The 24,026-nt window shown below is 38.0% G+C and overlaps 1 protein-coding gene across 9 annotated transcripts in view; it reads left to right on the forward strand.

Annotated features, from left to right (window-relative positions):
- NEDD4L (NEDD4 like E3 ubiquitin protein ligase) overlaps positions 1 to 24,026 on the forward strand; it is a 564,086-nt gene that overhangs the window by 529,965 nt on the left and 10,095 nt on the right. For 5 of the 9 annotated variants that reach the window (XM_075489080.1, XM_075489077.1, XM_075489076.1 and 2 more), the window contains 11 exons: positions 388 to 442; positions 532 to 588; positions 5,207 to 5,265; positions 9,692 to 9,757; positions 11,129 to 11,358; positions 13,069 to 13,190; positions 14,058 to 14,128; positions 16,147 to 16,242; positions 20,656 to 20,729; positions 23,297 to 23,357; positions 23,776 to 23,835. In XM_075489080.1, the coding sequence (XP_075345195.1) occupies positions 388 to 442; positions 532 to 588; positions 5,207 to 5,265; positions 9,692 to 9,757; positions 11,129 to 11,358; positions 13,069 to 13,190; positions 14,058 to 14,128; positions 16,147 to 16,242; positions 20,656 to 20,729; positions 23,297 to 23,357; positions 23,776 to 23,835 (951 nt within the window). The remainder of the gene's footprint in view (positions 1 to 387; positions 443 to 531; positions 589 to 5,206; positions 5,266 to 9,691; positions 9,758 to 11,128; positions 11,359 to 13,068; positions 13,191 to 14,057; positions 14,129 to 16,146; positions 16,243 to 20,655; positions 20,730 to 23,296; positions 23,358 to 23,775; positions 23,836 to 24,026) is intronic. The other 4 variants (XM_075489078.1, XM_075489079.1, XM_075489073.1 and 1 more) reach the window with 1 other exon arrangement.

Consider the following 24,026-nt stretch of genomic DNA (forward strand, 5'->3'; position numbering starts at 1 on the left):
CAGTAAATGGCCCACGTGTTTCAGAGGTAGAAGCAGAAACTCTCAAACCTAACCAGTGATGGACAATCTATTCTTTGTGATCATTTCCTCATAGTAGGAAGTGGCTATAAACGCTGATGCAAGAAGTTTCCACTTCCAAGCTTTAAAAAACTATTTACTGTATTGGATACAGTTACCTGTATAAATAGCCAGCTCTTTGACTCTTCCTAGATGTTTGGCCTTGACATAATGCATCTGTGATCATTTTGTGTTTGCTATCTCACAAGCATCTGTCAGACAATTTAAGTAGGTATGGATAATGTACTGCTTCATGCTGTGTGAGAGTGGTAGCATTTCACTTATTTTCTCTCTTTTTTTTTTTTTTTTTTTTTTATTTCCCAATTCCAGCCTGGTTGGGAGGAAAGAATACATTTGGATGGAAGAACGTTTTATATAGACCATAGTAAGTAAGCACTCAGGTACTACAGCAAATAGACAAAGGGAGGTAATAAATATTGAAGTGAAAGCTTTATAATTTTACTCTTCATTTAGGAAGCCAGGTGTTGATATGTGGAGACATTGATACCAGAGACTTAGTGCCCTCATACGGTACTGTATATTCACTGAAAGCTTGCTTTTAATTGGCTCATCAAGCTTTGTCCCTCTCTGACTTGTGAAGCATTAACATTTCTTCTTTGTGGTTTCTTTTGTTCTTGTTGATATTTTGGATTCGTTGTTGTTGTTGTTGATGATCCCATGGCTTATTTGCACTTAATAAATTAAAATATACACTAGGAATAGAAAATAAGATGAGAAAAGATCATATAGCCACACCTCCACATACAGGCAGTGGAGAAATTAGCACTGATAAGTACTCTTTCCTCTCCTTTAAGAAGGTCTTGTGGCAGTGCTGATTCTGATCTTATTTCCTATTTATAGCATGTTAAACTGCACCCAGCCCATTAATATTATTCAGTTCTGTTAGTGAAGTTCTAGTGTAAGTGATGTTTCATTGTAGACTTGTCTTATTACAGCATCTCAGAACTACTGTGTGAGTTTTTGTTGTTGTTTGAAAATAAAGTAGCCCAGAAAGGTTGGATTGTTTCTTTTTTTTTTTTTTTTTTTTTAAGACTTCAGCTGAACTTTTTAATGAAGTATTTCTGCTGATGGCATAATCTTCACAGAAACAGATAACTCACAAAACCATTAGAAGAGGGTACATATGCTATACAAAACAAAAACAAAGAATTAAAATCTTAAACTATTATACGTATTTGGTAGTACTATGTTTTTCCTTCAGTATCAGTAACAGACTCCTATACTTTCTGTAGTTGTATATATGATATTAAATCATTAAAAGACTGTCTCTAAAGTAATACGAATTTTGAAATGGTATAAATAGTTTTAAATAAAAATTAGAAATAATACACTTGTCAAGCACAAGATTAACCTGTTTTAAACATCAGTACAGAATTATTATTCTTCATACCTTCTGTAATTGCTTTTCCCAACAGATATCTGGAAACTTAAACGTTGCAAATTATTGTAAACTGCCGCCACTGAAGAGTCACAGAATAAAACTGTCTTGTTTAAAATACCTGTATAATTGTTGAGCCTCCCAACCTCCTTTAAAAAGTTTTAATTTTTCAGTCTCCTAAATCTACTTAAGCATGTGCTAGTCTCTAAAAGTAAATGGAATGTTGAAGTTGTAGGTTAATTAGAATTCCCCAAAGAATTTTTAATTGTTATAAAACTAAATTTATTTGCATCTGAAATCTCTCTAGTTCCTCTTTTGATCTGAGTATTTTTAGCTTTTTCTATAGCAGTTTTTACAAAAGTTTTGAGGGTTTTTTGCTGCTTGTGTCCAGCAAATATTTTTGGTCTCAATCCGGTGCCACACCACTACAATGACAATGGGCTCGAGGAGCAGAGGTGGTGCCAGTGCTATTACAGTGGACACGCTGCAGCTCCATCGTGATAACGTTGTGCTCAGTATTTAGGGAATGACTGCCAACAGCATTCAGTGCTCGCTGATTTGCCTTGAGCAATCTCAGTAGTAGCGTTTGTTTCCACAGTATCGATAAGGAGGTGCCGTGACATTTGACCATAATGGTGGGTTTGTGACAGAGCCTGCTGACTCTTACTTGTTTCATGACTAACGTGAGACCGTACGCTGAAATCGTGGGTGCGATCAGCTGTGCTCACCCTAAATATGCAAGTCTCAGTAGTCCATTACTGTGATAAACTGGCCATCATTTCAGTCATTTTCTGCTAAAGCGATTAGTTAAGATGCAACAAATGTAGTCAGTTTTGTTATTAGAATACAATATAAATGTTGAAAGTGTTAACAGATTCAGCTACTATTCATGTCCTGGTTTCCCAGACACATTTTGTAATTCTTCTGCATAATTATCCAACGCTGTTGTCCTATTTTTGAAATGTGTCTCTCATCCCTGAGAGAAACTGTAAAAAAGTCTAATGCAACCCGCACAGAAACCTCCTCTTGTGGAGCAATACAAACCGCTATTAAGCGTACCATATAAACTAGTAAAGCAAAGTACTGTTAAAATAATTTAGGTATTACTTGTAACATAGTAGCCTGAAAATATAATATTTTTAGATTTTAACTGTAAACAGTTCTAATTTCTGCAGCGGTCAATCTTTTAACAAAAAATACAGTCTCTAGTTCTCCATGATTAGTCCTTAGCTAGCTAAGCCAACATTATTTATGATCCATGAATAAAATAGTATTCTCTGTTCATTGTAGCGTGCATATACTTCTGTATTTCCTAGGAGCCTTACAGGAAAATATGATCTACCTGTTAGAAAGTATCACGAAGGAAGACACAAAGGTTTTCCAACCATATGCAGAATGGTTATCAGTGGTTCGCTGACAGAGGGATGGATATATTAAATGGGTTCCCCTCAAAGTCTGTCTTGGATCCACCATTCTTCGATATAGTCGTTAGTGATTTGAACAATGAATTAGGGGGAATGTACTCATTAGTTCAGCAGAAAACAACAGTGTAGGAGAAGTGAGAGGTGCTCACTGGAACAGGATGAGAATCAGAATGAGCCTGGAAAATTGCCGCTGTAGTGTGAAGTAAGATGCTGTTTAATAAGAATTGCAAAGTATTACTCAGAATGGGAATAATTAGCAGAATTTTGGTTGAAAAGGGTGTGAAAAATATCATCGACTGAACTCGAGTTAACTCATCCTGTGATGTATCAACAGGAGTGTCTTAAATAAGCCCTGAAGTAATCCTTCTAATCTCATGGTAATGAGATTGGTAATGTCTTGGCTATGATAATACTGTATCTAGCTTGAGGTCCTAGGCTTCAAGAAAATAGTGGACCACTTGGAAAGGGACCAGAGGAAACAGAGGAGAAGAGGGAATCCTCAGAGGCCCCAGAGCCCGATTTATGAGGAAAAGCAGAGTATTGTATTTGTGTGAAAACTCAAGAGACATGGTAGATTTTCAAAAATGTGCTACAAAAGGAATGAATTTGTGATCCGCATCCATTTTGGATAAGACAGAGAATCTTGAGCTACGATTCCAGGTAGAGTGGTTCAGGTTAGACCCTTCAAATTGTTGGAGCATTTAAGCCCTGGAATAGCATTTATAATATGAAGTCCCTGTCACTGTAATACTCTGAAAAAAATTTAGACAAAGATTTGTCAGTAACATCGTCATACACTCTTAAATATGTAGGGCAATAAGAAAGAATTGACAAACTTGCAGTCATTTCCAGTTCTGTTCTCTTTGATTTCATACAAAATGACCACCAAGATTGGTGGCTGTCAGTTTCAAGCAGGTAGAAGAAATGACTTGGTATAAAGCCAGTAAACGTTGTAGAGGGAAATTGGACTGAACAGGCTGAAGCACGATGGAAAGGGCCAGATTAGGCATCGTGCCTTTATGGCAGGCTCTGGTCTGTGGGTCTCATGTGGTTTCTGGAGCTGTCAAGCTAACAGCCTTCCTCCATAATTCCGATAAGCACTAAATAGACTTAATGTGTGAAGGGAAATAAAATAGTATTTTAATATTAAATTAACTGATCAAACTTCTTGAAATGTGCTTGTGATCTTTTTAAACTTCCTTCAGTTAACATTTAATGAATGTCACCTTTCAAATCCCAGTCCGTTTTAAAACTAGCTTGGGATGCTCAAAACTTACGGGTCTTTTCCAGCTGTAGAAACACGGAAAATACTTGTGTCTCAATACAAGTGGGTTTGGTTCTTCGCTTTTACCTATACTAGCCATAAAAACAACTTTCTTGAAACTTAAGTGTGTTTATTCCCAAACCTAGCAATTACAAAACTTAAAATCTGGACTACTGTCTTAACATACCGTTCATAAATCAAAGCAGTGCATGTAGCAGACAGATGTACTATTGTTACTACCCTTTCAGTGCAGGGAATGGCCGACTTAAGCCTTGCCCTTGCCGGTGGCATCTAGTTTGGTTTTTGGAGCATTGTCTTATTGTTGCAACATCATCATTTTGTTGTGATTCTGTTGTGTTCAGAATCTTGTGAGGAGCAGGTGTCTGGAGGCAGGGAGAGTTTCACTGTGGTCCTCTATAACCTTACCATATCACCCTCCTGGTGCTCTTAAAAGCTGTAGATGAAAAGAACTGGATTCTGTCGTGTTACTGCCAAAATCTCCTTTGGTCAAAACTGAATGATCTCTTATACCATAACTGTATAATTTTGCCTTCCTTAATGGTCCTATAACCTTTTCATTAAATCAGTGTCTAGGACATTTTTTTTAGAGAGATGTTATTCCCCCCAAATTTAAATACAGACTGTTTTTATAAGTATTACATTTTGGCTATCTTTATGCAAAATTTCAAAAAAGTGAACTTAGTCTGTCATTTGACAAAGTTTTTGGGTTCCTTTACCTTTCAGGCATGAAGTCTGTGTATTTCTAATACGAGTTGAATCCAAGTCCATGTTCTATTTGAACATGTTTACTACTACAGACGTTGAAATAAAAGCAGTGTAAATACACTGGATTCTGTTGTAGTTTTGCATTTTTGAATGAGTGTTTTCAACTAAACAGTGTGATGGGGTTTTGATGTAGATGGGTGAATGAAGCCTTTTCTAACCCTGAAATACTAAGTTGTGGAAATGGTAGGGAAAACAGTTGTAGGGAGAAAAAAACCAACATAAACTCACAGTGTGGTAACAGGGAGGTAATGATATCATTTCTTTTGTTATTTACAGATAATAAAATTACCCAGTGGGAAGACCCCAGGCTGCAGAACCCGGCAATTACTGGTCCAGTAAGTACAGCTGTGGTTTCTCCCCGTTACATGCTGTGACTCACGTACATTTGGTACAGGCAGGAGGCACTGCCGAGCAGCAGGTCATGCCTCTTCTCCAGATCAGGTCAGACCCTGCCTGATGAACAGACCAGGAAGCGGGACCTCTGCCTTGCAGTGCCTTTTGCTGACGGGCATGGGAGGCTCAGGTGCCAGCTTCTGTGAGTCTGCAAGGGCAGGGGGAGCCGTCGTGTGACAGCCTGCCAGGGTGCCCCAAAACTGATGCCTTGTCCCTGGCATTCAAATGGTTGTACCACTCTGTGGACCCTATTTTGTTTCGCACGAGCTGGAGTGCACTGGGGACTCTTCCAGCCTGCCGGCTGCCAGAGGACCAAAGCAGTAGTGGGCTAATTAGGAATCACTGGGACATTTGGAACTCCCGTGCTGTGCACACTATTCCCAGGTCAGACAATAGATTCGAGTTTGATGGGTTTGGAGGCTTTCCGAGCAGTAGGTACCTAGCTAGGGAGTTCTTCCAGTGGTACAGTATGATTCCTGTCTTGTAGCCATTAGCATGTGAAGTTGGCTTCTGCCTTGGAGTGTCTAAGAAACATTATTCATCAGTAGATATGGCAGTAAATCGCAGAATACCTCTGTTTCCGTGGGGAGGAAGAGGAGGCTTTTCAGAAGGATAGAGACTCATTTGTTTGGCTGGTTTTAATTTTTTATATTGTGTTATTTCTGAGTGACGCTCCGTCCATTCGGAAGCTGCATAGCTAAATAGTCTGAATGGTGTTTCACGCTCTGAAACACATGGAAGCCCATCAATTCTCATTTGGTCCATTCTCCTCCTGCAACGCGAGGCTTTCTGCACTAAGTGATGATGATGATGAATGTGGTTTCTGAACGAGATCCATTACTGATATGATCCCTGGCTGAAAAATAAATTTAAGATTTCAACATGGGTTTTGCTGTTGTATTTGCTGCTTATTGTGATGATGAAATTCCAGGACAAAAGTAGTAGAGTGATATCTTTACCTTATTTTTGACATCCAAACAGATGAATTGGGGGAAAAAATGTGATTTTAAATAAATTACATCTAAAATAATGTAAGTGTAAAATATTCTTCAGATTTTTTTCTTTCTCTACACTTCCTGATGTTATAAATTACTTAGTATGGAACAAACAGTATTAAATCTTTGCATCTTATCTTTTATTCCTCCATTGTGAAAATAGTATGTTTCTCTATCAAGCTATGATATAGACCGTGTCCGCTCTGAATTGTAAGTCAGAAGATCTTGGGAATTTCAGACCAAGTTCTTTGTGCTGAATCCTAGATTGTAAGGTTTTAGGGATGTGTGTAGGAGAAATGTTCGTATTTACCCATTATCTGGGTCATTGCTGACAACAGAATTTTACTGAACTGTGCTATTAATTTTTTGATTTCTGCATAATAAAATGCTGTTTCCACTTGATAAGGGAGCCTTGTGACTATGTGGATTCAGAGTGTCAAAAAGACAAAAATTTGGTCTGTCAGTTTTAAGAGACATAAAACTTACTGCAAATAAAACGAAGAGATTTCAGAATATCAGCCTTAGAAAAAATAAATACATGCTTTTACTTCAATATCAAATTTTCAAAACATCAAATATATGGAGTGATTCTTTGACCTTTTTATGCTGGTTTATGCCATTTTGTGGTATTCTGAGTGGTCAGACTTCCAACCCTACGATGTTTCCAGGTGCCAAGAATACCTTTTTATTTTGGGTAAATCCTCAGGATTTTTAAGGGTCTCAGGACACAGCAGATTAACTACTGCATGGTGTAATTCCAATTGCTCTTTTTATTAATAAGATTAATAATAATCACTTGTTTGAACATAATTGCTTTTGGAGTGATTTACCCATTTATCATGTATTTAATGCTTGAGATACTAATATACAGTATGCTATAGAAACTCTTAATGTTTGTTTTCCCAGAAATGTTAAGCATAAATGAGAAAGACTATCTGGGAACTTTTGTTTTGAGATAATAAGGGTCAATCCTGATCCCATTAAGTAAATAACAGTTATTTGTGTGTTTGTTTTGTTTGTTTTGTAAAGAGAAAGCAGGATCAAATCCATTTTACAGCCATATAAGCATTAAGGATTCATCTTAATGCTTTTAATAGTATTTTTGGTGCCATGACAAAAACAAAGAACTACTTAAATTGCATTTCAGGTTGCATTTAAACAGTGGAAACATGTTGAAATATTATTTAATGGCTGTAGTAAGGTCATATTATCATCAGAATAAAATGATTTGGGTTTGTTTTTTGTTTTTAATTTTTCATGTCTCATCATCCACAAGAGAAAACTCATATAGAAATATTTCCACCTCCCGCTGTCACCGACATCCAGTCATGAATCTACTTCAAGACCAGCCCATACCTTCCCTCCCCCAAACTCTCCGTCCTTACCCAGAAACTGAACTTGAACCAGAGCTTTGCCATTTGTGATTCAGCCTTCAGGGAACAGAGAATGTAACTTTTGCAGTCCTGTGGAATTCAAAATCATTCTTTTGCTCCCAGGAAATCACACTTCATTTGTTTAGCTAGCTGTTTTACTAGGTCTACTCTTTTATCTTGAAGGAACAGTAGAGCAAAGGAAAGTAAGGAGGTAGTTGGAAAATATTATGGTCAAGGCCAGGAAGCCTTTTCCCCCCCCCCCCCCCTCCTTTTTTCAAGGCTCTTTCCAACCCTGATTAAATTGATGTTGTATATAGTGTCAAAAACCAGAGAATTAAGAATTCTTAATGCTCAAAAAATTGTCAAAAAAACCACAGAGAACTAAGGAATCTTACTTAAATACATGGCAGTTATTTGTTAGAGCCGGACCTGTACCTGTCATAGTGTCACTTTTCCAGCCTATTCCTGTTCATTAGTTTAATTAACAACTTTGGTTTATGGCCGTTTCCTTTGAAGGCTGAATAACGTAGGTTGCAGTCACAGGCCTGGCAATCAGGAGTATGGATGGCTCTTACCAGTACTCCTGCTCGATGGCTGACGCACTTCAGTGCTTTTGTGTCTGGTACTACTTGGTACCTTAAAAGGCTTGGCCTTTTTGGGCGTTGGGTTGCATTTCCTGTCTGGTGCTAAGGCAAAGGAGTGTGAGGAGGACGAGCAGGTAGCGGAAAAGAACACTGTCATCTTACTGACTACTGTGATGGTCAGTGCGTGGCGTATGGGTTAACATCACCCATGGCAATCTTCTAGCTTAGCGCCAAATCCTTGCTTACCTATACAGTGTGGTAGCAGGAGAGAGAAGCACAGTGTTAAAAGAGAAATGTCTTTCAAAACTCTGAATGACAGAGCTCATGAGAACCTTTGTTGAACCTTGATTTGTGCGTGCCTGGAATCATCCTGAGAGGCCTTTCAGGTATCTGGAAATCCACGTAAATATTTCAGAGACCTGCGGCATTTGTTTACGTATGCCAGAAACCAATTTCCAGCTCTGCTGATTAATGTAATTCTACCAAACTTTGCTGTGCCTTTTTTTTTTTTTTTTAACTTCTAAAATTGTTCTGTTATGCTGCTGTTACCTAAAAATGTGGTCTCACTCACAAGCAGCTGCATTGAGTGAGTATTCAGATAAATATTACACAGTGACTTGTACTTGGTTCAAAAGAATGTTAATTTGTTTATGAAATGCTTTCATATTCTGGATTAAAGACATTATGAAGATGTATATTTTCATTAGAAGTAATTTACAAAATAGTTTTGATATAGTTTGATGATAGTTTGGTAACTATTAAGAATTAGATTCTTTCACGCTGGGCTGAAAAGAAAATTTCTAGCCATGGCCGTTCCCTTGCCTAGACAACTCTGCTGTGTATTGTGTCCTCCAGTTGTGTCCTGCACTTTTTGGAGGGCAAACAGTGTTTGTGTTAATGTCCTAGCTTTACTGGAGCCCCTTGCTCTTAGGCTCCTTTTCAAAACTCTCTGAATTTTGTGTCTTTTGAGTAGCACCTAACAATGCTTAGCACTTTCAGCTGTGCAGATCCATATTCTGTGGTAACACCAGTCATTTTTAAATACAGTATCATATGGCATGCTTGTTATTTCCTAATGAGACACACGGATGGCACCAGTACCTTCCAGATTTTTTTGTCTGTGTTACAAATTGGGTTTGCTCTTTTCTATTCCTAAAAGAAGAAAAAAAATTAGGGTAAGTAGTTGATAAACAGGAGAACTGGGTCAACAGTTTTCATACCTTTTAACTCAAATTACACAGAGAAATGGGAAAATTTTGGCTGCTGTACTTCATGCATGGTGGGTTTTATTAGATGACCTATGGCATACATATGTAGATAACATGTCTTTAAATTTCTTTTTTGTTTAAATAATGTTGGACTATCAAACTGCTAAATAGCTGGAATAATCTGTATTTATGATTCTCTCTCCGATAGGCAGTTCCATATTCCAGGGAGTTCAAACAGAAATATGACTATTTCCGGAAGAAGTTAAAGAAACCAGTGAGTAGGAACGTGCTGCTTTGTGTTGGAATGAGTTACGCTATGTCTGGGAGAAACAACAGGCTATCCCAAGCAGAGATACAGAATGCTATTGTGTCTTGCTATAACGCACTTGCCAATTTTTCTTGATTGTGCTACTCCTAAAGGGGTTAAGTAGGAACCAAAAAAATGAAGCAAAGTTTGAATTTGATTGATTTCTCAACAAAAACATTTAGAAATCTTTGACTCGCATTTTTCTATATGAATGCAAAATCAAAGTGGTGAGGCAGCAAGGAAGAAGCAGTGAGTCACTATTTCCCATTGCAACTCAGACTAATTGGTATGTGAGTTTACAAGCCTGTAGGTTGAAAAGAGGCTTGAGGATTGATATTTCTCCTTCATCTTCAACAGTGGGCTTGGAAGGGCAGAGCTGGAACAAGTTGGCAGAGCAGAGCCCACAGTTGTGCTGGATCTGGCACAAGCTTCTAGTGTTCTTGTTCTGTGAAAAAAAGTATTTTTGGTAACATCTTTAACATAAGAGAGCACTCAGTATTAGCTTGCATGTGGGATTGGCTCATAATTAATAGTAAACAGCCTTGGCAATGCCAACTATAATTTGAAGAGGGACTTGCCAATGTCTTTACCTGTTTATTGATAGCTCCTTGAATTTTCACCTCGAGTTTGACCAGTGATTGCACACAATAAGCACTTTAGTTGTGAGGAAAAAGCAAACCTGAACCAGCTGTTTCAAGTCAATTCTATCAGGAAAACTACACATGGCTGTAACAGTCATGTTTATCTGCTCATCCAGTCATCTTTCTACAGATGCTTAACGCAGTTCTCTTCTGTCTTTTCTGAATTTAGCTCCCTGGGCTAAATCATAATGGGCGTTAGCTCCCTCCTATTTAGACAAAACTTCTAAAACGCTTTGGCATCCCGACTCTCTTTTGTTTACATCTTTGCAATTCAGTGGTGGTGCGTGTATGGGATTGTAGGTGTTCTTGTTGTGAAACTGTTCTGGCCTTTACAGATATGCGAGTAAAGCGGTTGCATAAATCTTGTGCATTTGTTACCATTTTAAGCTAAAATGCCGTTAAAGTAGAGCACAGTAATATTAATTTCCTCTTTTTTTTTTGTTTTTTGTTACTTTTCTTGTTGTTTGCATGGTTTTGTCAAATATCGTAGCAATCTCTGAACCCCTATACTGGAACTTACCTAGTTCACCATATGCTATCAACCTGTAGACTCAGAGCGCACTGGAAAACAAAAATAAGAGGAAACTTTATACATTGGGTGTCTAATCTGTCATTTAGTTGTTACCACTGGTCAGTAATTTGCCTGAAGACTGATTTATTAAGACTAACAACTATAATATAATCTCCTTCCACATAGGCTGATATACCGAACAGATTTGAGATGAAGCTACACAGAAATAATATTTTTGAGGAGTCCTACAGAAGAATCATGTCTGTGAAGAGACCTGATGTACTAAAAGCCAGGCTCTGGATTGAATTTGAGTCAGAAAAAGGACTTGACTATGGAGGTGTGGCCAGAGAATGGTTTTTTCTCTTGTCCAAGGAGATGTTTAACCCTTATTATGGTCTCTTTGAATATTCAGCAACGTAAGTGTCCGTTAAAATATTTCCATTCATAAGGGATATACATTAGATTTTGCATAAGAGGCAAACTTACACTGGAAAGTAGTTAGATCATCCTTCATGGTGCATCAGTATGCGCTCTTATCAGTCAGATCTCTCTGTTCTGTACTATAATTGCTTACTTGCTTTTCAGAGAAACCTTCAAATTGTTGTTGAAATGTCATAAAACATTTTCATTATTAAGACAATATTCAGTGTTGCCTTGCTTGCAGCAAAACTACAATTTTTGAGGCTAGTAATAGTGAAAGGAGCGATGTCAGACAAAAGACACTTTTTATGCCCTCCCGTTACATTGTAAAGCACCTGCCGTCCAGAATTATAGTGCTCCTTCATAATTAGCTCATAAACCAGCTTCTCATTTACGTTTCAGTAGTTACACAGCAGTGGCTTTACCTAAGTTTAAATTTGGTTTTGTCCAATTTTAAAATCTTTGAGCAATCCATTAGTGTAAATGAGAGAGCAAGTCTCTTGCTTAAGTACATTTGTTTTAATATCCTGTATGTAATTCCACATTGTGTACTTAGCTACAGTGAGGATGGAGTTCTTAATTGCAGGCAGTAGGTTTGATGTTTTTATGTCAATATCAAGCTCTCTCCTTTAATAACTGTTGAATAGATTGTAAAGTAGACGAACAAAGACTGCACAATGAGAGTTTTCTCGCATTTGTGTCTCGGAAAAGACACGTTCTGCTGTTGAAGGGAAACACAACTTAAACAACATTGACTAGCGCAGAATGCCTGTGTGTGAATAGAGTTCACTGGATAAACATTTTTTTTTTACAAATATTTCCACTTATGGGATATAGGTCACTGTAGATATTTTAAATATAATGTTATTTCATTTTAGGTTCAGAAATCTAACTCGTTATTTTAAGAACTAAGAAAAAAATCTACTTAAAACCCCCGTATCTTTCTTCACAGATTAAGAATATAATGCAAACTAAAAATAGTGCTTTTACACTAATGTCTTATTGCAACGCACACGTTCACACGACTCTTAATGCTTTGTCACCCAGTTAAAAGATCTTAGTCCTTTGACGGCTTTTTCCAGTATCCTGGGGGTTAGGCGTATTTCCGAGATGTTCTCTAGTATGTGCAGTTTAAAATGCTAGTAAGAACATGTTCTTTATCCTAGGACGGTTGGACCATGGGCCTATACTTAATTCCTCTTCAGTACCTTCAGATATTTCAAGAACTAAAAGCAACTACTGCAAAAGAGAATCCTAAAATTTTAAGCCTTGAAATTTGGCTGGAAAGAGTGAATAATCAAGCCCAGCAAAAGGCAGAAGAGAGAACTTAGCTGAAATTCTCATTCCACTGAAGCCGATGGCAAAATTTTACTGTTTTCAATGATGCCAGGCTTTTATCCTTTGAAGAGGTTAGCAGAGCCCTCTTACACTTGCCACAGTGGAATCCTGTTACTCACAAGCAGGAGTTTTAGTTACCTTTGTGAAACAAATCATTATGGTCGTAGCAAGACAGTTTCGATTAGGTCAGCCTACCCGCAGTCTGTCAGATACTTCTGTTGAGGAACACATGGATAAATTACATTATTACACTCTTGCAAAACTGAACAGGAAATGGCCCTAAGTGTAAATTATTTATTAACATATCTGAATATCTGGTTATTTAAAGACTTGGTTATTTAGATATTTTTTTTCTTTCCCCAAAAAAGGGACAACTATACACTTCAGATTAATCCTAATTCAGGTCTTTGTAACGAAGATCATCTGTCGTATTTCACATTCATTGGTCGGGTTGCTGGTCTGGCAGTATATCATGGGAAGCTATTGGATGGTGAGTTATTACGCTGTATGGCTACGCTACTGTTACTGGATTTTTATTAAATGAAATAAATCACTTCAGGACTTCATATGCTTTAGAGTGTAGTATTTCTGGAGACAGAGTCTGAGAGAAAGTAATGGAACTGGAGCTACTGGAAATTGCATTCCTGATACGAATGGTGATTCAAACGTTATAGTGTCTTACTCAACAAATACGTTTCGTATAAAGTTTTATTCCTTTCTTCACTCGTGTTAAAACTACAGAATCAGCATTGCTAAATAATCACTATCCCTAAAGGAAAATCACTAAATTTATATCAGCCATTTCCATGCAAACCTGCAGCCAAAGCAGTTGTGTGGGTGTCGACTGTGGCATATTTTGATCTGTAAAATTATTACTGAATAATTTAATGAGAAAATATGATTTCTGCTGAACTTTGAAATCCCACAATAAGCAAGCGAGCAAACATTATAAACTGACTATATTTTATTTAGCAATAGTGCGGCACATTAGAAGAGGAAGCTCACCATCCTGTTTTTCTAGCATCTTTGAGAGAAGAATAGCAATTTTAAAGGGATTAGGGTACCTTGAACTCAATTCCCCATCTTTTGTGTCTCTCCACCATTAATGTTATGGTGTTTAATGGCATATGGTAATTAATGGCATCATTCTTGTAATTGAAAAATTGGACTTTCTGTGCCTAAATAAGAAATGAGTCTGCTGCGTTAACTTGAGCAGTTACAGCGCTGTTACTTTCAGGAGGTTTCTTTCTTGCTGGCACCCTGGGGAATATCACGGTGTATTATCCTTGAGCAGTCATATCTTTATGTAAGGTGAAAATGCAGAACAGTGGAGGTAACACTCTTCCCTCTCTTTTAGGCTTCTTCATCAGACCTTTTTACAAGATGATGCTGGGGAAACCAATAACTCTGAAGGACATGGAGTCGGTGGTAAGATAACATTTTAAGTCCTATCAGCATTAGCAGTTACGTGGTTTTTTCCTCTGGGGAAATAAGAGCTAACAATTCCAGTAAACTTGCATGGTGGAAAACGCAAGGTCATAGTTGCAACAACTTCAGAAAGATATGTACCTACTTTTTTAATAAAACAAATTTTCCCTGCTAGGACAGCTGTTTCAGTACCAGTGCGCTAACAGCGGTGAGAGGGACAAGGGAAGAGACATGAATAGGCCAGTAAGAAACGCAACATAAGATGTCTAATTATACTTTCAGATTTTCTACTGGGTCAGCTTTCTCCCTGTCACAAGGAGCACCACCACCAAGCCCTACAGCTTTCTTGTCATGCTGTGGAGCAGGAAGAGTGGGATGCAAGGGCTTAGTTCTGACCTGGAAACACGGGAAGTTGCCCACAGTGCTGGAAGGAGAGGGGGTTGCCAAATGATAAACAGTTCTCTCCAAAATTTACTTAATGAATGCAGCACAACTTATGCCCTTTTATCTGTTTTGGTGTCGTTCCCGGCACTTCCTCTACTTTCACACCTTCAACATTAATGGCAATCAAGTACTTTTGTGTCTGGCACTCCCTGGGAGAAAAACGAATTGTTTCACAAGTTAGTAATCTCTAACTTTGTATTGTAAAATGAAGGACAACAGTAAATAGGGTCCCACAGATGCCCAATCTAGATGCGTAGCGTACCAGTATTGAAACAGAGTGCATTTCAGATACGTACAATAGCTAAATACAACTGGTTTCCATTAAGTTAGCAGGATGATACTTGTTTTTGTCTTTTGAACCTTTTGAGGGCTGTCCAGCTTTTCCACTGCTATGGACTTTGGAGAACCTTGGAGCTGTTGCTTTGCCCCTTTCCAATGTCTTCCTCTGTTACCCGTTACACAGAACAGTTCATCTGGGTACGAGTGCTCCAGATTGCCTCTGCAGGGGCAGGACTGGCCGCTCGCATCCTGCGCTTCCCTAAGACTGTCTTCAACAGCAAAGTCAGTTGAGTCACAAGCCCAGCACGGAGGCAAGATTACAGAAGATGAGATGGCTTGAGCTCAAGTACAAGCTTAAAACAACCTCATGAGATACCTATCCAGAAGGATCTTGCAAGGAAGTTCAGGCTCTTGTATTCCTACAAGTAGCTGGGAAACCTTTTCCTCTTATTCTTGGCTCTGCAATAGCTGTCCTTGGTCTTGTCAAAAGTATACTCGGGATGAGAAGAATAAAACGCAGTTTATTCTTTTTGATGCTTTAGAGTTTTACAGACTTTCAGTTACTGACGTAAACGCTGGTTCAACTGCTTAATCTCTCCAGCTCCCACTGTCTCATAGTCACCAAATTTTGGCAGGTCGTTCTTCTCTTGAAGCATCCATGTTCAAAAATAATAATGTTTTAACTTTATTTTGAAATGAAATTTTTTGGCGCTCTTGCTTGGAAGTATTTAGCAATAGCTCCATATGCCTTTTTTTTTTCTTTCTCTTTTTTGGGGGGTCAATCTTTAATTATGAACCTAATACATGATGAAGATACAACACTTCTAGGAAATCAGAGGGGTCTTTTATTCAACAAACCTCAAGGCTTTTAATAATAACAATGCAATCAGTTATTGTATAATATATCCTCGATATAATGAAGTGGTATATAAATTGTGTGAAAAGACTGTACAGTTTTATCAAGAAGACATTTTCTAACCAATTATTTCACACTGCTATATACATATTTACCAAATAGATAAGTAGAGTCAATTTATTGTGTTGTATAATAATGCAATTACAAGTCAATTAAGAAAAGTTACATGAATCTAAAAATATAGCGTGTAAGAAAAATACATATGAATAAAGTAATCCATCTTACCCTGCTCTACAGTAGCTGTGCAAATAAATGAGTTCTCATCTTTCCAGTCCCTCTGGAGTTCTAGTTTTAGATGGTTTTATTTGTTCAATTTAAAGTTAAACTATACATTTAATGTTCACATTTTCAAACTTTGTTTAATTATGATCTGCTGCAGGATAGCGAATACTACAACTCTTTGAAGTGGATCCTGGAAAATGACCCGACAGAGTTGGATCTCATGTTTTGCATAGATGAGGAAAACTTTGGACAGGTATGTAAATGTTATCCCAAAAGTGTGTATTTCCATCTTCTTCTTGGTTATTGCCGAAAAGTAATTAAATACTGAGCAGTATCTCTTGGTTGTGAACTTGCTCAGGACTGTTGAAGGTTAATGATGAGTGCAGGCAGACTATGAATATTAACCTCTCTTTCTTCCTGAACTGTCTAAGACTGGGGCTGCCAAAGAAGGAAACGATGTTCCTGTCAGTGAGCAATATGGCATCGTCGTGAAAAGCAGTACTTGAAGCTGAGTAAAATACTTGCCATGAGGAGTAGTGAAGGTGTTACGCAGTCCGTCTTAGAAAGTAGTCTCAGCTTGGGACTGTTTGGGGTTTTATAGGTTGAAGATGTTCTCAAAGGACAAAGTAAGCGGTAGAATTATGATCAGTGAAGTGCTTTGTTTATAGTGTCTTTTATATAATGCAGGCAGGTAATACAACAAAAGCAAGCACGCCTGTTTTAAAAAGGGTCACAATCTGTGGATAACTTTCTCCGTTACAAATGAAAAATGTTAGATACATGTTTAACAACTGAGAAGTGAGTAGGTGGGAATATAATTCATCAGCTGAAGTCGTAACTCATTTTATCAGTAGAAGCTGTAAGAACAGTTTATGGTACAGTTTGTCTTGGATTTACAGTCGGTCTTTACAGAGAATCCTATTAAAACAAACTTCAGAGATCTGTGTCAGTTTCTGGATGGAAATAACTTGGATGCAGATAAACATCTTCAATATAAGTATATGTGTTAAATTTAATTTGAGGACGTAAAGGCAAATAAATCATGAGTTTACTTACATGAGCTTGGAACTTACTTGCCTACCATGATTGGGGTGCTTTTATTTATTTACAAGCTATGGAGCTGAACCATTTTGTAATGCATGCACACGAGTAATGACTAAAACATACTGGTTTTGTACAATATTGGGACTTCATAATACCTACCTGTGTCTCAAATTAATTTGCTTATAGGCTTTTATGCCCTTTCTTAGTGTCTTTACTTTGTTTAACTCTTAGACTTCAATAGCTTGGCTCCAGGTACCACTGGTACTGTGGACCACGGTGCCTTTTTTAAAAGCTGACTTCAAGATTTCAAAACGTGCACACGATGTACTGTCAGGAACATTCTGATCCCCCTCTCAGCGCTTATTACATTTTTCCTGGAGCAACATAAATTTATTGGTTACATGGAAAATTAGGGAGAACATTAAAGCCACAGGATGAAAAGTTTTTGTAATACACTGGGTTGTTCGTTGGTAATTTTCATTATCTTCTGTTCTGTAATGATTTAGCTTCAAATTATTGATAGCCTTTCACTGCCAGCTTTCAGTTCTGCTGGCAGAAGTTTGTTGTGTGGCTCAAAGCATAAATCAGCTTACTTGGAGATACTTTCTGCTCTTCTCCCAACTCTTTAATACCTCAGATAGCTAATTCTGGCATTGTCAGCAAGACTGATTTTTGTTTAATTTACAGTAGATGCATCTGATTCCAGAAGAGATGAATCTTCTATATGCCATTCTTCAGCAGACCAGCACTGTGTAGGCAAGAAGCAGATCACTGCTAAGTGTGGCACATAATTAAAGGCGTGTTTATGCTGTCGGGGAAACTTTACAAACTGGTGTTAAAAATAGCTGCAGCTTGAGGCTTACTGGTTCATTTCTTAGTTTACCTTTTTACTAAATCTCTCCCTGTGTTGTTTCTCTATATCAGGGGTGCAAAGCAATTAATGGCATTTATTATTTCTTTTGTCTTGAACATGACATTTTACCATGTTCTTACAGTATGTGGGGATTTTTAGGGAAGTTCCCCTGATATAATTGTAAGAGTACATGAGGCAGGCTTTGTCCTCTTCAGAGGAATATATGGGGGGGGGGGGATAAAGGCATCAAAACCATCTGTCTTACTGTTCTTGACATTTCTACTCACCTTCTTACCCCCAGAGATTTTCTTCATAACGTGGCAGGTATTTATAGGTTTTGGAGAGTCACGTCTTTGTTGATGTAGGAATCCACAGGACGCTGCTGCAGCCGTGCAGGTGTTACGGTTCTCTGCTCTGATTATGCCTTAGCTCAAGTTGGAGGGACCCATAATGAGTAACCGACTTCATGTGCTCATTTAGTGCCCAGCTTATTAACAGAAATAACAGTTCTTCTTCTAATTATCGTAATGTAAACTCGAGGTGTTGAGCTGGTATCAGGCTTCCTGTAGCTCAGAGGGAAAAGGCAGTTTTGGCTAGCTCTACAGCAGTAGTGACAAATGAATTTGAAGTTCTCTTGGCTAACTTCTGTTTCAACTTACATAAAAGCTCACGGAGTTACAGGCAAATGCCAATAGTAGTAGATACCATAATATTGTTTCCATCATACTGCTGATGAGATGCAAAATTGGCAGGACAAACTTTATCGAGGAAAAGCTTGAATAAGCTCAGTGGTACAAGGACAGGATGTGTGCTATAGTGAGGAGGAATTTATCTAGCTAGAGATTGAAACACCTTATCAGTCCAAATGCGTATAGGATGCTTTCCAGCAATGCAGAAGTTGTGGCAAATACTGACTACATTGGCTTTTTCTGCACGTACCACTGGCCATTGCCAGCACTGTGGGGACACTAGAAGTCAAGGGTCCCTGACTCGCTTTGGCACTTGGTTTGCCTCATCTACTGCTAAACTGCTGAAACTTTATAAAAGTGCCCTTGGGAACCCAAGTCGGAGATGATGCTGCTTCCACAAGGACATTGTGTATGTAAGAGGGAGATGTTTGCATTGCTATAAACTTCCGTAACGATTTATACTTCATTTATCACCAAAACCTTTTCTGGAGTTAGAGAAAAACAAGAAACCTCTAATAAATCTTATCTTCTTATTGCCCTTCCTTACTTAATAACCAAAAATACGGTTTCGGTAGTTCTCAGGAGTCAGTAAGAAATACAAAGTAGACATTTTCAACATACAGAGGATGGAGAGCTATCTTCAAAAAGCAGAGAAAGAAAAGGTCTGTATTTCTCCTAAGTTCTTAATGGCTCTGGAATGCTACTTCTCATTTCTTAAAACCAATGTATTTGGTGGGGAGGTGGGGAGGAAGAAACAAGCACCGAGCAGCCTTCTGTTTGTGCCATCCTGTCTGTGATCTTCGTAACTGTATCCTGGTCAGCTTTGACTGTATAGCAGACCTTTTCCGTATTAGTTCTGGACTGTCTTCCCTGGTCTTTATGGAGCGAACAAATGACTGTTTCAGAGGTGTGTAGGTTCCCTATTAATTACTTTTCCTTAATAGTATAGTCATCTTTTCTTTCCCATACAGTATAGGTACATTTATTCAAATAGACCTGGTGTTCTGTTTTTCTCCTCTTGAAGCATTCAGTGTTAATCCAGTCCTGAAAAGAGCTTTCCAGCCTCCTCCTTTCACAGCTCCATTTATTAGCTAGTGAATTTACTGTCTTACTGTTACTCAGCCACAACGTCCGATTTATTAAAGATTAGTAACAGCTTTAAAAATAGGCTCGGTTGAATGTGGGTGCAGAGAGTCACGTCTTGGTTGCTTCCACTGGAACCATGGTTTTGAAGTGATGGAACAAGTTGACTGGGACAGAGCGATGACTTGCAAGTAACAAAAGACTTGACTTTCCTTCTCTCCCACCCAAGCGCGCACGCTTTACAAGAGATTAATCTGGCCTTGTGCCTATGCTGTATGTAAACACCAGGATCTGCAGTCAGAAAAACGCTTCTTCATAGCTGCAGCTATGGAGCGTACGGCTTGGTAGTGTTTTGTGTGGGCACAAACTGACAAAAGCTACCAACTTCTAGCTTTCCTGGTACCTACCCAGCTTTAATTCTGTGAATTCCTACTGAGAAATCGCTTTCTTCAGAAATAAATACATTGCTTGGACTTGCTGTAGTTTCTTGTGAACTGTAATGAATTTGGTTCTTTCAATCTCACACCCCACGGTGACACCATCCTTAGCAAATTTGTGCTTAACCATTTTGTAATCTGTTTTTCTACTTTAGTTTTTTGGCCTTCTAATGAAACAGTTTCTCTGTGGATTTTAGGTAATCTTTTTTTTTCCCAAGCATTTTGAAAAATTAGAAGGCTTTTTTCTACCCTTATTAAAATGGAATATATGTTCTCTTTACCCCAATGAACCTGCTGTTCAGGACTAAAAGTTTGCTGTTGAATGGTTTGCTCACTTGCTAATGACAAGAATTCGTTCTTATAAGTGATCGTATAATAATTTGTTCCTAATAATGCCATCTTTAAATGTGGAATGTTTTGATGTCTCACTAGCTATTATGGCATAGTAATTTTCTGATCCTACTTGTAAAACGCTGCTCAAGGAGAGTGGATTTTGTGAGAAATGTGTCCTGAAATAATGTCATGTTGTGGTTTTTTTGTTTGTTTGTTTTGAAATACAGACATATCAAGTTGACCTGAAGCCAAATGGGTCCGAAATCATGGTAACAAATGAAAACAAAAGGGAATATATAGAGTAAGTATACATTTATGGAATTTATCCTGAGTGTAAGAAAGCACAGTTGCACCTGTCTTAGTATTCACCCTACTGCTATTACTGCAGTTCGTACTACAACAGATCCTCAGAGATCCTTTGAAAAGAAAATCTGATTGTTAACACAGTTTGTTTACACCCTAATCCTTAGAAAGTTTGAATTGTAACCTTGACTGTTCTTTGAATTACGCTAACCAGGGGAGCCTGTGACGCGATAGGAGGCTCTTTTCTTGATGGGTGGGCATGAGGCACATGGAGGAAGGGATGGGATTGCTCTGAATGACAGACATCTGCATCTAAGTGACTCAGTGAAAAGAAAGGGCACCTCTTGGATGCAATGCTTGGCACGTTAAAGTGGACCTGTGCATTTTGCCCAGTTTCATGCCTGCTTCTGTCTGTTGCCTGAGCGCCTCGGGTAACCTGCTCTGCTTTGTAGTCTCCAAAGCAGTGGTGACGTTCCAGCCTAGGATTTACAGCTTTTCCTGATGAACTGCTAGGTCGCAGAACACAAATCAAGAATGAGGGCAGATCTGAGTGCTGAACTGGATCTAGAAAAAAGAATGAAAATAGGATGTCTGTATAATTTACCAAGTTCGTGTTTGCTTGCCATTGTGGTTTTCATTTGAGAAAGAACTCAGGAACTCTGTAAATGTTTAAGCACTCCTCTGAGAGGAGAACTTTGTACGTCTTTGATCTCATTTGCAATGTTGTGTTACAGTGATTTGGCTGTAATGGTGGAAAAATAAGAATTTTTTGTTTTGTTTTCAAATGCAAAATATTAGACATCATAAACTTTTTTTATCTCCATCATCTCAATACACTGCAGAAACAAAAAGCTCTTTGAAAATGTGTGGGCCAAAATTCAGAACTGAGTTGGGTTTACATCTAGATAATTCTTTCATGGCTAGCCACGGTATTTTTATACCGTTAGAATCAATACTTGTGTGCTCTCATGTGGAAATGATTAATGCAACTTCAAGTTTTTCAAATATTTTTCCCCAGAATTCCATTATAATAGAACTATTCTAGTTGTTACACTTAAAAAAAAAAAAAAAAAGACAACAAAAACCCCACCAAACTGCAGGTGTAGTCACAAATGTAATTTTCTTTTTGCCTCTGTGTCTTAACACCCAAATGATGCATTCTCAAGCATACGTAGTGCTGACCTGATGTCATGTAGCCAGTGAAGAACCATTGTCTAATAGAAAATCTGGTGGTTTGCTTGCATTATTTTATGTAATGTTTATTGCAGGAACGAAGGAAAATAGACTAACTAAATAGCTGCTAATTAAAAATCAACGTTATTTCTGTAAGCATTATGAGAAAATCACACTAGGAATTTTCTAGTAACCGTCAGATGAACAGTATCCAATGCTGTAATGCCTCCTTTGAAAATTCAGTTTACATAACACTGGCCAATATAAGAACAAAAATAGAGTAAATTAAATTAACTGCTCGGTTTTCCTGAAATCCCCACGTAGGAAACGTGCTTCTCCAAGGTGCGGCTCGAAGCACCTAAGTTAAAATGAGCCAGAAAGTGCTCGCCAGCGTGGCCACCATCCCGTTATCCTTCTCTGCTGGTTACACGGACCAGATCCATGATGTCCGTGCCAGTGTTGCTATCAAAAATTGGCCAAATCTAAACAGGCTGTTCAGGTTTAATTTTAAGCTTCCTCTGTTTCTCTGCCTACCAGAATGTAAAATAATAAATTCAACTATACTTGCTGGCATTTTTAATTAGTGCCTCTTCAAAGGGGAGAAAACATTATAATTGCTATACTCATGCAAATTAGGAATGAAACGTGCTTCAGTAGGAGAGGAAGTGGATTTCCAAAGCAGCATTCTAGAACCTGTGAGGTATTTCTGCTGTAGGTGGTTTGCACTGAAACACAAGCCTTTTCCTTTGATATTGCAGTTCTTGTTCATCTCTCTATTTATAGGCAGGCTGTTATATGTAATTGCATCTATCCTCAAATTTTGTGGACTTTGTAGGGAATTGTCAATTACTCAGAGCTCTGGAAGAATAAAATGTCTAGTCATTAGGTACCTAATACTAACGGTAATACATCACCCAGAGTCTAGACTACAGCCCCATTTAGACAGAAAGAAAGCATAGTAAAGAATTTGTAGGCTGTTTCAGTCCACAGGCAAGCCTTTTTGCCGTGTTCATCCTTGAGTTGATCTCCATAGGAACAAAACGGTTAGTGTCATCTCGTCTGATAGCGTTACATTAAAAAATTCTTGGTGATGCAGAAAAGTCGTAGCTCTAAACATGGAAGTGTATGTGTAGAGCTTGTATTGCATGCTAAAGGGAAAATATTCATACTAAACTTGTTCATAGTCACGGATTTTTTTTCAACGTTTTGATTAGTCACACAAGATAAATTTGAACAATTAATAAAAAGCTGCTCAGTCTCCTTAAGAGTGTGGTTGGGGTGACTGAAGTTGTAAATGAGAAACTGAAACCGTTAGGGTTGCTAAAATCTCTAGACACAGAGTTTGTGGTTTTCTAATGCGCGTGCTGATGTGTTTTTGTTTATCTGCTATAGCCTGGTCATCCAGTGGAGGTTTGTAAACAGAGTTCAGAAACAAATGAATGCTTTTTTGGAGGTAAGGTTCTTTAGCTGCTTTTTTTTTTGCCCCAAATACTTTTTTTTTTTTTTTTTAATGCAGACTTCTTGTACATCAGCGTCTGCACTAAGGGAATGGGGAGCTTTGCATAACTGCCCAAGTTCTGGAATGCGTATGTTTTATGATTTCACAGTTTTACCTTGTATAAGAATCTATGATCTTTCCCTTATGAGAATAAGGTCATTCTCTTTCAAGCTTAAATTATTTGAGCTTGAAATAATTTAGTGATTAATTTTTTAAATTAGGGACTCATACTTCAGCAACTGTGTATTTAATTTTCTAAACCCTTCTTTGTCCTCTGTCATTCACTTAGCTTCCCTGAAGCCAAAGATCCTGTTAGATAAAAACTTAATTTTATGTGGTATGAGAATTTTAACTTTGCTTTGCTTTCTCTTAGGGATTCACAGAACTTCTTCCTATTGATCTGATTAAAATTTTTGATGAAAATGAACTAGAGGTGAGTTTGTTTAACTGACGTCCAGAGAGAGCAGATCAGTAACGCCCATCACAAAAAGATGCGTTATGTTCTAGGCTCATCAGTCATCGCTTACTCATCGTAAGTGAATTTGCAGACAAAGATGCTTTGCTTATAGTGGGAAATGAGATTTTCCTCCCAAATTAATAAATCTCTTGATCACACAAAAGCAC

The sequence above is a fragment of the Mycteria americana genome (genome assembly GCF_035582795.1).
Source record: "Mycteria americana isolate JAX WOST 10 ecotype Jacksonville Zoo and Gardens chromosome Z unlocalized genomic scaffold, USCA_MyAme_1.0 Scaffold_30, whole genome shotgun sequence".
Classification (NCBI taxonomy): domain Eukaryota; kingdom Metazoa; phylum Chordata; class Aves; order Ciconiiformes; family Ciconiidae; genus Mycteria; species Mycteria americana.